Source organism: Carcharodon carcharias, chromosome 18 (genome assembly GCF_017639515.1).
Source record: "Carcharodon carcharias isolate sCarCar2 chromosome 18, sCarCar2.pri, whole genome shotgun sequence".
In the NCBI taxonomy this organism is placed as follows: Eukaryota; Metazoa; Chordata; class Chondrichthyes; order Lamniformes; family Lamnidae; genus Carcharodon; species Carcharodon carcharias.
This window is the reverse complement of record NC_054484.1, coordinates 794,802-810,598: the sequence shown is the minus strand read 5'-3', so window position 1 is coordinate 810,598 and position 15,797 is coordinate 794,802. Positions and strand designations below refer to the sequence as shown.

The 15,797-nt window shown below is 52.8% G+C and overlaps 1 protein-coding gene across 1 annotated transcript; it reads right to left on the bottom strand.

The window, feature by feature from the left end:
• Positions 1-459: 459 nt before the first annotated feature.
• On the bottom strand, positions 460-15,493 carry gatd3a (glutamine amidotransferase class 1 domain containing 3A). Its single transcript, XM_041211358.1, has 7 exons — positions 15,381-15,493; positions 13,550-13,602; positions 12,478-12,588; positions 9,074-9,193; positions 5,604-5,696; positions 2,772-2,928; positions 460-1,069 (listed from the first exon to the last, which is right to left on the bottom strand). The coding sequence occupies exons 1-7, from the start codon at positions 15,477-15,479 to the stop codon at positions 941-943; spliced, it is 762 nt and encodes a 253-aa protein (XP_041067292.1). The 5' UTR covers positions 15,480-15,493; the 3' UTR covers positions 460-940.
• Positions 15,494-15,797: the final 304 nt, after the last annotated feature.

Sequence of the window (15,797 nt, the reverse complement as noted above, 5' to 3'; positions counted from 1 at the left end):
GGTGCAGACTCGATGGGCCGATTCTGTGCTTCTGTGAATAAAAAAAAGTGACTTCTTGCCTTTATCATTCCTCATCTTAACCCAAACCTCCTCTACATCCTGGTTTCCTGAACCTAGGCCATTCCCTCTCTAATGTGCTAATAGCATCATTAATTAACAGAGCCGCCCCTCCACCTTTTCCTAACTTCCTGTCCTTCCTACATGTCACACGTCCTTCAGTCCAATCTATGTCATCCCGCAGCCATGTCTCTGTAATGGCTATCAGATCATACTTAGTTATTTCTATTTGCGTTATCAGAACTGAGCCCAGGATTGCCTGCACTTAAAATACAGGTCTCTTGTCGACCCTCACACACTGCCATCACCACCCCACCCTCAGACACAGCATCCCTGATTGCCAGAGGGAGCAACAGGATTCTGAAGGAAAGAATTGTTTTTAAAGTATACCAATCACAGCAGCATGATTGTAATATTTAATCGATCCCAAATCAAAACAATGGTTCCTAACATTCACTCAATTCTACAAAGAGCAGATTACACTTCTTAACCTGATGTAGGGTAACTAACACAGCGTAATTCATATAGCAATCATGGCAGATCTCACACATGGACAAGAATGATCCACCCACTGTCCAATCATGGCATTTTAATGGCATTACACAGATCACCCTGTAATACTGTCACTGAAATTCTCTCGCAGGCTCCAGCAGCTTCATTAGGTCAGACTAGATCACAGCCGCCTACCCAGTTAGACAAGCGTGCACACAACTGCCGACAAGGTAGGCAGACACACACACCCCGCCCAACATACACACACGCCCACTGACAAGGTACACGTACATACCCAGACATGCCCCCAGACACACACATATCCGCTCACTCACCCACACATTCATTCATTAATCATTGATCTGCTGCTTGAGTTGTGGTCTAAGCAGCATCATTTCCCCGTTAGTTTCAGTACTCGCTGTACCATCGCTCCAATCCCATCGAAGATGTGATGAAGTTTAGTTTCACACATGAAGGCTGGTGTCGTCACAATCATATTCTCACGATCCACATGAGCACAGTGAGAGGGCGTGAAGGAAACCAATCGAACAAACACAGGGACAACACCCCACCCTAGAGCACCACCTTACACAGGGACAATACTCCACCCTAGAGCAACCCCATACACAGGGACAACACCCCACCCTAGAGCACCCCTTTACACAGGGACAACACCCCACCCTAGAGCACCCCCTTACACAGGGACAACACCACACCCTAGAGCACCCCCTTACACAGGGACAACATCCCACCCTAGAGCACCCCCTTACACAGGGACAACACCCCACCCTAGAGCACCCCCATACACAGGGACAACACCCCACCCTAGAGCACCCCCTTACACAGGGACAACATCCCACCCTAGAGCACCCCCTTACACAGGGACAACACTCCACCCTAGAGCACCCCCTTACACAGGGACAACACCCCACCCTAGAGCACCACCTTACACAGGGACAACACCCCACCCTAGAGCACCACCTTACACAGGAACAACACCCCACCCTAGAGCACCCCCTTAAACAGGGACAACACCCCACCCTAGAGCACCCCCTTACACAGAGACAACATCCCACCCTAGAGCACCCCCTTACACAGGGACAACACCACATGCTAGAGCATCCCGTTACACAGGGACAACACCCAACCCTAGAGCACACCTTTACACAGGGACAACATCCCACCCTAGAGCACCCCTTTACACAGGGACAACATCCCACCCTAGAGCACCCCCTTACACAGGGACAACACCCCACCCTAGAGCACCCCCTTACACAGGGACAACACCCCACCCTAGAGCACCCCCTTACACAGGGAAAACACCCCACCCTAGAGCACCCCATTACACAGGGACAACACCCCACCCTAGAGCACCCCCTTACACAGGGACAACACCCCACCCTAGAGCACCCCCTTACACAGGGACAACACCCCACCCTAGAGCACCCCCTTACACAGGGAAAACACCACACCCTAGAGCACCCCCTTACACAGGGACAACATCCCACCCTAGAGCACCCCCTTACACAGGGACAACACCCCACCCTAGAGCACCCCCTTACACAGGGACAACACCCCACCCTAGAGCACCCCCTTACACAGGGAAAACACCCCACCCTAGAGCACCCCTTTACACAGGGACAACACCCCACCCTAAAGCACTCCCTTACACAGAGACAACACCCCACCCTAGAGCACCCTCTTACACAGGTACAACACCCCACCCTAGAGCACCCCCTTACACAGGGACAACATCCCACCCTAGAGCACCCCCTTACACAGGGAAAACACCCCACCCTAGAGCACCCCCTTACACAGGGACAACACCCCACCCTAGGGCACCCCCTTACACAGGGACAACACCCCTCCCTAGAGCACCCCCTTACACAGGGAAAACACCCCTCCCTAGAGCACCCCCTTACACAGGGACAACACCCCACCCTAGAGCACCCCCTTACACAGGGACAACACCCCACCCTAGAGCACCCCCTTACACAGTGACAACACCCCACCCTACAGCACCCCCTTACATAGGGACAACACCCCACCCTAGAGCACCCCCTTACACAGGGACAACACCCCACCCTAGAGCACCCCCTTACACATGCCACAGCCCCAACAATCCCAGAACAAGCCAAACCCCAATTACCCAGGGGCCCCTGTTACACTCTGATCTGGTTCTTTCCCACTCACTGACAGGTGTAACCAGCTCAAAAGGATATATCAACCTCGCTGACTGTGTGTTTGCCTCCCATGGAAACGATGGCTGCCGCTGTTCCAGCATACGGCCATTTTCCACCATCCTCATCCTCATGGCCGACAGTGACCTCTACTCCAGGAAGCACTTTGGCAGCCAGCACAGGGGCAATGCAACATAACCTGGAACAAACGTCAGAGAGGTGAAAGGCAGCTGTGTTCCAGGTTGGAGCAGAGGTCAAAGCTCCTACCTCAAATCTGGACAATAATTTATCCCACTCACATTCCACTGCCTCCCAATTGATTGCAATTTTAACCTATGCATCTGCCAACATAACACTGTAAATCCGATGGATGTTCATCCAGCTCCCTCATACTGTCACTCAGTAACCCCTCTCTCCCCAGCGCCCGGTGTTACTGACTGTATTTCTACTGATGTTAATCCAGCTCCCTCACACAGTCACTCAGTGACCCCTCTCCCCCCAATGCCCTGTCTTACTGACTGTATCTCTACTGATGTTAATCCAGCTCCCTCACACTGTCACTCAGTAACCCCTCTCCTCCCAGCGCCCTGTTTTACTGACTGTATCTCTACTGATGTTAATCCAGCTCCCTCACACTGTCACTCAGTAACCCCTCTCCCCCCAGTGCCCTGTGTCACTGACTGTATCTCTACTGATTTAATCCAGCTCCCTCACACAGTCACTCAGTAACCCCTCTCCCCCCAATGCCCTGTCTTACTGACTGTATCTCTACTGATGTTAATCCAGCTCCCTCACACTGTCACTCAGTAACCCCCTCTCCCCCCATTGCCCTGTGTTACTGACTGTATCTCTGCTGATGTTAATCCAGCTCCCTCACACAATCACTCAGTGACACCTCTCACCCCATTGCCCTGTGTTACTGACTGTATCGCTACTGATGTTAATCCAGCTCCCTCACACTGTCACTCAGTAACCCCTCTCCCCCAGCGCCCTGTTTTACTGACTGTATCTCTACTGATGTTAATCCAGCTCCCTCACACTGTCACTCAGTAACCCTTCTCCCCCAGTGCCCTGTGTTACTGACTGTATCTCTACTGATGTTAATCCAGCTCCCTCTCACTGTCACTCAGTAACCCCTCTCCTCCCAGCGCCTGGTGTTACTGACTGTATCTCTACTGATGTTAATCCAGCTCCCACACACTGTCACTCAGTAACCCCTCTCCCCCCACCACCCTATGTTACTGACTGTATCTCTACTGCTGTTAATCCAGCTCCCTCTCACTGTCACTCAGTAACCCCTCTCCCCCCAGTGCCTGGTATTACTGGCTGTATCTCTCCCCATGTTAATCCAGCTCCCTCACACTGTCACTCATTAACCCCTCTCCCCCAGTGCCTTGTGTCACTGACTGTATCTCTACTGATGTTAATCCAGCTCCCTCACACTGACACTCATTAACCCCTCTCTCCCCCAGTGCGCTGTGTCACTGTATCTCTACTGATTTAATCTAGCTCCCACTCACTGTCACTCAGTAACCCCTCTCCCCCAGCACTCTGTGTCACTGACTGTATCTCTACTGGTTAATCCAGCTCCCTCACACAGTCACTCAGTAACCCCTCTCTCCCCCAGTGCTCTGTGTCACTGACTGTATCTCTACTGATTTAATCCAGCTCCCTCACAGTCACTCAGTAACCCCTCTCTCCCCCAGCGCCCTGTGTTACTGGCTGTGTCTCTACTGATGTTAATCCAGCTCCCTCACACTGTCACTCAGTAACCCCTCTCTCCCCCAGCGCCCTGTGTTTCTGGCTGTGTCTCTACTGATGTTAATCCAGCTCCCTCACACTGTCACTCAGTAACCCCTCTCCCCCAGCACCCTGTGTTACTGACTGTATCTCTACTGATGTTAATCCAGCTCCCTCACACAGTCACTCTGTGACACCTCTCACCCCAGCATCCTGTGTTACTGACTCTATCTCTACAGATGTTAATCCAGCTCCCTCACACAATCACTCAGTAACCCCTCTCCCCCAGCACCCTGTGTTACTGACTGTATTTCTACTGATGTTAATCCAGCTCCCTCACAATGTCACTCAGTAACCCCTCTCTCCCCCAGCGCCCGGTGTTACTGACTGTATCTCTTCTGATGTTAATCCAGCTCCCTCACACTGTCACTCAGTGAACCCTCTCCCCCCAGCGCCCTGTGTTACTGACTGTATCTCTACTGATGTTAATCCAGCTCCCTCACACTGTCACTCAGTAACCCCTCTCTCCCCCAGCGCCCTGTGTTACTGACTGTATCTCTACTGATGTTAATCCAGCTCCCTCACACTGTCACTCAGTAAACCCCTCTCTCCCCCAGCACCCTGTGTTACTGACTGTATCTCTACTGATGTTAATTCAGCTCCCTCACACTGTCACTCAGTAACCCCTCTCCCCCAGCGCCCTGTGTTACTGACTGTATCTCTACTGATGTTAATCCAGCTCCCTCACACTGTCACTCAGTAACCCCTCTCTCCCCCAGCACCCTGTGTTACTGACTGTATCTCTACTGATGTTAATCCAGCTCCCTCACACTGTCACTCAGTAACCCCTCTCCCCCAGCACCCTGTGTTACTGACTGTATCTCTACTGATGTTAATCCAGCTCCCTCACACTGTCACTCAGTAACCCCTCTCCCCCCAGCGCCCTGTGTTACTGACTGTATCTCTACTGATGTTAAGCCAGCTCCCTCACGCTGTCACTCAGTAACCCCTCTCCCCCCAGCACGCTGTGTTACTGACTGTATCTGTACTGATGTTAATCCAGCTCCCTCACACTGTCACTCAGTGAACCATGCTATGACCACTCCCCCCGAACCAGCCTGCTCTGCTCCTTACCCAATGGGTTTCCGTGCCCTGTGGAACTCGGTGATGACACGCTCGATGTCAGGGATTACTTTGCAGTCCTTACCGTCCATGGCAAAGGTTGAGCTGGAGGCAACAAAGAGAGTTCAGACTCAACAGTACCGTGTTGAGAAACCTTCAATCTAACAGTGTTCCACACAGCGTCAGCATTCAACCCACATCACAGCCTCCATCTCACTACACATCGCAATCACCTCAATGAAGACAAATTTGGTTTAACACCCCAATCCTCTGACAATGCAGTACTCCCTCAGTACTCCCTCAGTACTTAGAAACATAGAAAATAGGAGTCGGTAATTCGGCCCTTCGCGCCTGCTCCACCATTCAATATGATCCTGCCTGATCCTCAATCTCAACACCATACTCCCACTCTCTCCCCATACCCCTTGAAGCCTTTAGCGTCTAGAATTATCTATTTCTATCTTAAATATACTCAGTGTCTTGGCCTCCACAGCTTCTGTGGTAGAGAATTCCACAGGTTCACCACCCTCTGAGTGAAGAAGTTTCTCCTCATCTCAGTCCTAAATGGCCCACCCCGTATCCTGAGACTGTGACCCCTGGTTCTAGACCCCCCCAGCCAGAGGAAACATCATCCCTGTATCCAGTTTGTCCAGCCCTGTCAGAATTTTATGTTTCAATGTGATCTCCTCTCATTCTTCTAAACTCCAGTGAATACAGGCCTAGTCAGCCCAATCTCTCCTCATACGACAATCCTGCCATCCCAGGAATCAGTCGGTGAACCCTCGCTGCACTCCCTCAATGGCAAGTATATCCTTTCTTAGGTAAGGAGACCAAAAACTGCATACATTACTCCAGGTGTGGTCTCACCAAGGCCCTGTACAGCTGCAGTAAGACATCCTTGCTCCTGTACTCAAGTTCTCTCGCAATGAAGGCCAACCTACCATTTGCCTTTCTAATTACTTGCTGCACCTGCATGCTTGCTTTCAGTGCCTGGTGTACAAGGACACCCAGGTCCCTTTGTACATCAACATTTCCCAGTCTATCACCATTTAAATAATACTCTGCCATTCTGTTTCTCCTACCAAAGTGGATAACTTTACACTTATCCACATTATACTGCATCTGTCATGTATTTTCCCACTCAGTCAACCTGTCTATATCACCTTGATGCCTCTCAACATCCTCCTCACAACTCATTTTCCCATCAAATTTCATGTGATCAGCAAACTTGGAAATATTACATTTGGTTCCCTCATCCAAGTCATTGATATATATTGTGAACAGCTGGGGCCCAAGCACTGATCCCTGCGGTACCCCACTAGTCACTGCCTACCATACAGAAAAAGACCCGTTTATTCCTCCTCTCTGTTTCCTGTCTGATAACCAATTCTCAATCCACACCAATATATTATCCCCAATCCCATGTGCTGTAATTTTACACACTACCCTCTTAAGTGGAACTTTATCAAAAGCTTTCTGAAAATCCAAAGATACCACATCCATTGGTTCCCCTTTATCTATTCTGCTAGGTATGAAGTCAAAAAACTCCAGTAGGTTTGTCAAACATGATTTCCCTTTCATGAATCCACGTTCACTTTGTCTAATCCCGTTGATATTTTCTAAGTGTCCTGTTATCACATCCTTTATATTGGACTCTAGCATTTTCCCTATCACTGATGTTAGACTAACCGGTCTGCAATTCACTGTTTTCTCCCTCCCTCCTTTTTTAAATAGTGGGGTTACATTTCCACCCTCCAACCTGCCAGGACTGTTCCAGAATCTACAGAATTTTGGAAGGTGACAACCAATGCATTCACTATTTCCATGGCCACCTCCTTTCGTACCCTGGGATGTAGATTTTTGGCCCTGGAGGTTTATTGGCTTTCAGTCCCATTAATTTCTCCAGCTCTATTGTTTTAGTGATACTCATTTCCTTCAATTCCTCCTTCTCACTAGACCCTTGGTTCCCTAGTATTTCTGGGAAGTTATTTGTGTCTTCCTCTGTGAAGATATAAATTCTACTGTTTCAGACAGTAAGGGACTTACGTTTGTCTTCATTAATCTTTTCCTTTTTACATACTCATAAAAGCTTTTATGTTCCTTGCAGGTTTACTCTCATGCTCTATTTTTCCCCTCTGAGTCCATCTCTTGGTCCTCCTTTGCTGAATTCTAAACTGCTTCCAATCCTCAGGCTTGCTACTTTTTCTAGCAACTTTATGTGACTCCTCTTCGGATCTAATACTGTCCTTAATTTCTTTTGTTAGCCATGGTTAAGCCGCTTTTCCTGTTGTGCTTTTGCACCAGAAAGGAATGTATAACTGTTGTAATGTGTACATTTGTTCCTTAAATATTAGTCATTGTCTATCCACCATCAAACCTTTTAATGATGTTCCCTAATCTATCTTAGACAACTCATGCCTCATACACTCACAGTTTCCTTTATTAAGATTTAGGATGCTAGTTTCGGATCAGGCTACTTCACTTTCCATCCTAAAGAAGAACTCTGCCATGTTATGGTCACTGTTTCCTAAACAGCCCCGCACAACAAGATTATTAATTAATCCCTTCCCATTGCACACTAACAACTCCTCGGATAGCCTGTTCCCGAGCACTGAACCTCAGAGTGCGGCACACCCTCAGCGTGACGCTCCGCCAGTGCGGCACACCCTCAGCGCTGACGCTCCGCCAGTGCAGCACACCCTCAGCGCTGACGCTCCGGCAGTGCGGCACACCCTCAGCGCTGACGCTCCTCCAGTGCGGCACACCCTCAGCGCTGACGCTCCGCCAGTGCGGCACACCCTCAGCGCTGACGCTCCGGCAGTGCGGCACACCCTCAGCGCTGACGCTCCGGCAGTGCGGCACACCCTCAGCGCTGCACTTTTCTGTCAAAGTGTTTTGCACCTTTGGATCTCTCTGCCTACAAAGGCGGTGGAGGTGGGGTCACTGAATATTAAGGCAGAGGTAGATTGATTCCCTTGCTTAATAAGAATCTAAGGTTATCTGGGGTAGGATCCTGAGGTGTCTTGACAGGGTGGATGTGGAGAGGATGTTTCCTCTTGTGGAACAATCTAGATCTAGGGGTCACTGTTTGAAAATAAGGATTCGCCAATACATGGGGTTAAATTTTTTCACTCAGTGGGTTGTGAGTCTTTGTAACTCTCTTCCTGATAAGGTGGTGGAAGCAGAGTCTTTGAATATTTTTGAGGCAAAGGTGGGTAGATTCTTGGGAAGCAAGCAGGTGATAGGCTATCGGGGGTAGGTGGGATACAGTTTCAGGTTACTATCAGGTCATCCATGACCTTATTAAATGGCGGAGTTGGCTTGATGGGCTGAATGGCCGACTCCTGCTCCTTGTTCGTGTGCTCACCCTCGCCCACCATTGGGCCCAACAACACTCAGCGGGAAAGGGAGTTGTACCATTGCCCATGGAGTTATCTATCAGCTGGTATATCACAGACAAATGGCTCAGCAGGAATACTCACAGATTCTTGGCTGCACCAAACCCACCGGGGAAGATAACCGCGTCGTGATCCTGGGCGTTCAGCCTGGCAAGATCCAGGATCTTACCACGGGCAATCCGAGCTGACTCCACCATAACATTCCTGTGGGGTAGGGGGAGATAATTCAGCATGACAAGTCACAAAGAGGCAGAAAAAGAGAGGGAGGGAGGGAGACAGACGGAAAGGGCGCGGAGGACAGGGAGAGAGCGAGAGGGGGGTGGGCAGGGAGAGCGAGAGGGGGCGGGCAGGGAGAGAGAGAGAGCGAGCGTGAGAGCCAGGAGCATGAGCCGGAGCAGGAGCACGAATGAGGAGCGCGAGTGAGAGCGGGAGCGCGCGAGTGAGAGCGAGAGCGCGCGAGTGAGAGTGGGTGCATGCGAGTGAGAGCGGGTGCGCGCGAGTGAGAGCGGGAGCGCGCGAGAGCAAGCAGGAGCGCGCGAGAGCGAGAGAGAGAGCGGGAGCGCGCGAGAGCGAAAGAGAGCGGGAGCGCGTGAGAGCAAAAGAGAGAGCGGGAGCGCGCGAGAGAGAGCGGGAGCGCGAGAGAGAGAGCGGGAGCGCGAGAGAGAGAGCGGGAGCGCGAGAGAGAGAGAGCGGGAGCGTGAGAGAGAGAGAGCGGGAGCGCGAGAGAGAGAGCGGGTGCATGAGAGAGTGAGAGAGAGCGGGTGCACGAGAGAGAGAGCAGGAGCGTGAGAGAGAGAGAGAGCGGGAGCGCGAGAGAGAGAGAGAGCGGGAGCGCGAGAGAGAGAGCGGGAGCACGAGAGGGAGCGCGAGAGAGAAAGCGGGAGCACGAGAGAGAGGCAGGCAGAGAGACAGAATGACAGTGACTGAGAGACCGCTCCCACGTGCTATAGCTGATTACGTTACTGGACCCATGAGTTCAAATCTCATCCTTGGCTGCCTAAAAATTTGAATCCAATTTTTAAAAATCTCGAAATCAGGAGCGGAGTTCAGTAATGGTGACCAACAATTTACTGGGTTTTCATAAAAACCCATCTGGTTCATTAATGTCCTTTAGGGAAGGAAATCTGTCTTCCTTACCCAATCTGCCCTACATGTGACTCCAGACCCACAGCAACGTGGTTGACTCTTAAATGCCTCTGAAATGGCCGAGCAAGTCAATCAAATCCACTGCAGAGAATAAAACTAAAATCACCCAGACTACAGTGATTTAAGAAGGTAGCTCACCATCACCTCATGATGTAGCAAACCTGAATAAACAAAAACAGTTTGGAGAGAGGAGGAAACATCAATTATCCATTAACACGGAGGAAAATACTCTCGATACTGTAGCAGTAAATGCTGGAAAATCTCAGCAGGTCAGACAGCATCTGTGGAGAGAGAAGCAGAGTTAACGTTTCAGGTTGGGTGACCTTTCAATCATAACTGGGAGCACTGCGAGTCGGAACAGGCTTTTAAGCCAGACAGGAAAGGGTAAAACAAGTCTGTGGAGGGAAGGAGAGATTCAGTGACAATAGGATTCATGGTGCAAGGCCAAAGGGAACAGGACAAGTAAAGAAACAGAGGATATGACTAGAGGTGGTGTGAATGGCAGCATGGTGAGCAGCTGCTATCCACAAAGCAAAAACAAGAGAAAAACGAGAGGAGGAAAAAAGGGTAGAAAATAGAGAGAAAGTTTAAGAAGTGAAATTGTTGAACTCAGTGTTGAGTCCAGGAGTATGTAAAATGGCTAATTGAAAGATGAGATGCTGTTCTTTGAGCTTCACTGGAGCAGTGCAGGAGGCTGAGGGCAGAGAGGTCTGTGTGAGAGAAAGGTGGAGAATTAAAATGACAGGTGACAGGAAGCTTGGGGTCAGGCTTGCGGACTGAATGGTGGTGTTCCACAAAGCGGTCACCCAGTCTGTTTTTGACCTCCTCAATGTCGAATGGACCACATTGTGAGGTATGAATGCAGTATACTAAATTGAAAGAAGATCAAGTAAATAACTCTTGCAGCTGGAAGGAGTGTTTGGGCCTTGGATGGTGAGAAGGAAAGAGGTAAAATGGCAGGAGTTACATCATCTGCGCTAGCATGGGAAGGGGCCCTAGGAAGGGGTGCAGGGGATGATTCAGGCAACCACAGGGGTGGCACGGAGGGAACTGTCTCTTCAGAATGCTGAAGGACAAGGAGAAGGGAAACTGTTTTTGGTGGTGGCATCATGCTGGAAGTGGTGGAAATGGCGGAGGATGGGGGATGAATGGTGTGCGTGGAGTCTGGTGGGGTGGAAGGTGAGGGCAAGGGAAACCCTATCGCAGTTCTGGGAGGGAGGGGAATGGGTGAATCATAGAATCGTTACAGCACAGAAGGTGGCCATTTGACCCATAGTGTCTATACTGGCTCTCCTAAGGAACAATTACATACTGCCACTCCCCCACCCTCTCTCCACTCCTCGCACATTCCTCCCTTCAGATATTTAGAAAATGTAGAAAAATTTACAGCACTGAGGGAGACCATTCTGTCCATTGTATTTACACTGACCAAAAAAACAAGCCCACCGGCCTAATCCTATTTTCCAGCACTTGACCCTTGGACCTGCAGGTTCTGACACTTGAGGTGCATATCCAGACACCTTTTAAATGAGTTGAGGGTTTCTGCCTCTACTCCCTTTTCAGGCAGTGAGTTCCTGACCCTTACCACACTGGGTGAATACATTTTTCCATATCTCTAATCCTTGCACCGATCACTTTAAATCTATGCCTCCTAGTCACTGACCTCTCTGCTAAGGGAAACAGCCTTCCCATCCACACTGTCCAGTCCCCTCATAGCCTTGTTCCCACCCCTCATCCTCCTGGGCGAGAGCAGAAGTGCGGACTCAGAAGAGGCCCTGGTATCAACCAGGATTCACTTCAAGCTCAGCGACTCCCACAGCCACCTTGACCACACTTCCTCACACCCAGCTTCCTTAACGGACTCCATCCCATTCTCCTCCTGTTTCTTTGTTTGCACCATCACAATCTTGCTGCCTTCATTATAAACCTGTTACTTAATCTCTCCTCCCTTCCACCCCATCAGCGACAGTCAGTCAGTCGTTTTGCTCTGACCTTTCCTCCCTGGCTTAAAACCTGTTCCATCTCTCCGCGCTCTCGAAGGGTCATTGATCAGGATTGTAAACTCAGCTTCTCTCTCCACAGATGCTGCCAGATCTGCTGAGGATTCCAGTACTTTGTTTTTATTTGCAAAACAACCTTCATGATGAGAGCACATTATCCGGTCATTTATTTCACGGTGGTTTGGATAGCTTCACTAGCATACCTCCCTCCAGAACAGGACAGGTCCCTATACACGTTCACATACACATGGGCTCACATGACCTTGCACAGACACACACTCAAGCATGCTCGCACCCACACCCACTGACATGTATGTGCACACAAGCTCATGATTCACTCACCTGCTCTCTCCAGTAGGCTCCCCCTTGACATGATCCACCACATGCATCTGAGAGATATCAGGAGCGTAAACCTGGACCTCAGCCCCTCCACGACTCAGGTGAAGCAAAATCCTGAAACAAAACTGGGAGAATTAATTCCACCCGAACTGAACACTATAGATAACAAAAAGTAAGCTCAGGAACCCAACTCCACATTCAGATAAGCACAACTTGGGTTAGATACAGAGTAAAGCTCCCTCTACACTGTCCCCATCAAACACTCCCAGGACAGGTACAGCGCGGGGTTAGATACAGAGTAAAGCTCTCTCTACACTGTCCCCAACAAACATTCCCAGGACAGATACAGCACGGGGTTAGATACAGAGTAAAGCTCCCTCTACACTGTCCCCATCAAACACTCCCAGGACAGGTACAGTATGGGGTTAGATACAGAGTAAATCTCCCTCTACACTGTCCCCATCAAACACTCCCAGGACAGGTACAGCACGGAGTTAGATAGAGTAAAGCTCCCTCTACACTGTCCCCATCAAACACTCCCAGGACAGGTACAGCACGGGGTTAGATACAGAGTAAATCTCCCTCTACACAGTCCCCATCAAACACTCCCAGGACAGGTACAGCACGGGGTTAGATACAGAGTAAAGCTCCCTCTACACTGTCCCCATCAAACACTCCCAGGACAGGTACAGCACGGGGTTAGATACAGAGTAAATCTCCCTCTACACCGTCCCCATCAAACACTCCCAGGACAGGTACAGCACGGGGTTAGATACAGAGTAAAGCTCCCTCTACACTGGCCCCATCAAACACTCCCAGGACAGGTACAGCACGGGGTTAGATACAGAGTAAAGCTCCCTCTACACCGTCCCCATCAAACACTCCCAGGACAGGTACAGCACGGGGTTAGATACAGAGTAAAGCTCCCTCTACACCGTCCCCATCAAACACTCCCAGGACAGGTACAGCACGGGGTTAGATACCCTCTTTGGTACACCAAGGGGGATTTTGATTAAAATCTCTGTTTGCTGTTTTCAGGGTGAAGCTGGTTTAATTTTGTGTAAAATCCTCTCACGCTGAAGCCTCGTGAATTTCGGTTCCATCGTAAACTCCACACCCAGAGAGAACCTGCAGGGAACACGAACAGAAACTCTCATATAATAAAGCCAAAATACTACAGATGCTGGAAATCCGAAACAAAAACAAAAAATGCTGGACAAACAGCAGCTCTAACAGTGTCTGTGGAGAGAGGAACAGGGTTAACGTTTTGAGTCCATATGACTATTCTTCAGAGCTCAAGTAAAAATGTGATGAAATGTATACTGTGTAAGGGGGGGTGGAGCAGGTGAAGCTCCACAGCGATAGGTGGAGGCAAAGGAGAGATTGACAGAGGCGTTGTGAACAAAAGGACAAAGTGGGTGTTAATGGTGTCATTAAGGTCAGAAAGGAGAACGTGCGAATAGCAGGAACTCTGGAAAGAACAACATCAACAACAAGTGACAGAAGCTGTCGGACCCGCTGAGAATTTCCAGCAGGTTTTGTTTTTGTAACAGAAACTCCCAGTTTTATTCTTGCTGAGGACAACAGCCCCCCCAGCACCACCCCCCCAGCACCACCCCCCCACCCCCAGGACAACAGCCCCCCCAGCACCACCCCCCTGCCCCCCCAGCACCACCCCCCTGCCCCCCCAGCACCACCCACCCGCCCCCCAGGACCACCCCCCCAGCACCACCCCCCCTGCCCCCCCAGCACCACCCCCCCACCCCCAGGACAACCACCCCCCCAGCACCACCCCCCTGCCCCCCCAGCACCACCACCCCACCCCCAGGACAACCACCCCCCCAGCACCACCCCCTCACCCCCAGGACAACCACCCCCCCCAGCACCACCCCCCTGCCCCCCCAGCACCACCCCCCCACCCCCAGGACCACCCCCCCAGCACCACCCCCCTGCCCCCCCAGCACCACCCCCCCACCCCCAGGACAACCACCCCCCCAGCACCACCCCCCTGCCCCCCCAGCACCACCCCCCCACCCCCAGGACAACCACCCCCCCAGCACCACCCCCCCTGCCCCCCCAGCACCACCCCCCCTGCCCCCCCAGCACCACCACCCCACCCCCAGGACAACCACCCCCCCAGCACCACCCCCTCACCCCCAGGACAACCACCCCCCCAGCACCACCCCCCTGCCCCCCCAGCACCACCCCCCCACCCCCAGGACCACCCCCCCAGCACCACCCCCCCCAGCACCACCCCCCCACCCCCAGGACCACCCCCCCAGCACCACCCCCCCCAGCACCACCCCCCCACCCCCAGGACAACCACCCCCCCAGCACCACCCCCCCAGCACCACCCCCAGGACCACCCCCCCCAGCACCACCCCCCCCAGGACCACCCCCCCCAGCACCACCCCCCCACCCCCAGGACCACCCCCCCCCAGCACCACCCCCCCCAGCACCACCCCCCCACCCCCAGGACCACCCCCCCAGCACCACCCCCCCCAGCACCACCCCCCCACCCCCAGGACAACCACCCCCCCAGCACCACCCCCCCACCCCCAGCACCACCCCCCCCAGCACCACCCCCCCACCCCCAGGACCACCCCCCCAGCACCACCCCCCCCCAGCACCTCCCCCCCACCCCCAGGACCACCCCCCCCAGGACCACCCCCCCCAGGAGCACGCCCCCCACCCCCAATCCCCCAGCACCAGGATCACCCCCTCCCCCCACGACCACCCCCCCCCCAAACGAGACCCCCCAACGGGACCGCCCACAACCCCGGGCCCCGAGACCCTCCCCCCCGAAACCCCCCCCCCTCCCCCGAGACCGCCCTCAGGCCTCCCCCCCCGCCCCGAGCACCAGCTGCCCCGCTCCCCCCCGCTCCCTCTCTCTCCCCCGGACTCACCACCGCCACGTTGGGCCCCGGGGCGCCCGAGCGGAAACGGCAAAAACGCAGAGCGAGAGACACAGGCCGGAGCAACATGGCGGCGAGGAGCCTGGACATGGGGGCGTGGCCTGGAGGGGGCGTGGCTTGGAGAGGGGTTGGGGCCTGGAGCATGGGGGAGGGGCTTGGAGAGGGGGTGGGACCTGAAGTTGGGGGCGGGGCTTGAAGAGGGGGTGGGGTCTGGAGAATGGGGGCGGGGCTTGGAGAGGGGGTGGGACCTGAAGATGGGGGAGGGGCTTGAAGAGGGGGTGGGGTCTGGAGAATGGGGGAGGGAGAGTGGGAAGGAGGAGGGGGGAGAGGGGCAGGGGGAGGGGGTGAGGAAGCGGGCAATGGGGTTGGGGGCAAGGGGCGAGGGGGGTCAAGCGGAGGGGAAGGGGG

What these genes read in the sequence shown, in the direction of transcription:
- gatd3a (XM_041211358.1), bottom strand. Translation starts at nt 15,479, where the DNA reads ATGTCCAGGCTCCTCGCCGCCATGTTGCTCCGGCCTGTGTCTCTCGCT. An exon ending in GAGCCTACTGGAGAGAGCAG is followed by an intron (nt 9,194 to 12,477) that starts GTGAGTGAATCA and finishes CCTACCCCACAG; the next exon opens with GAATGTTATGGTGGAGTCAG. An exon ending in TTTGGTGCAGCCAAGAATCT is followed by an intron (nt 5,697 to 9,073) that starts GTGAGTATTCCT and finishes TGTTGCCTCCAG; the next exon opens with CTCAACCTTTGCCATGGACG.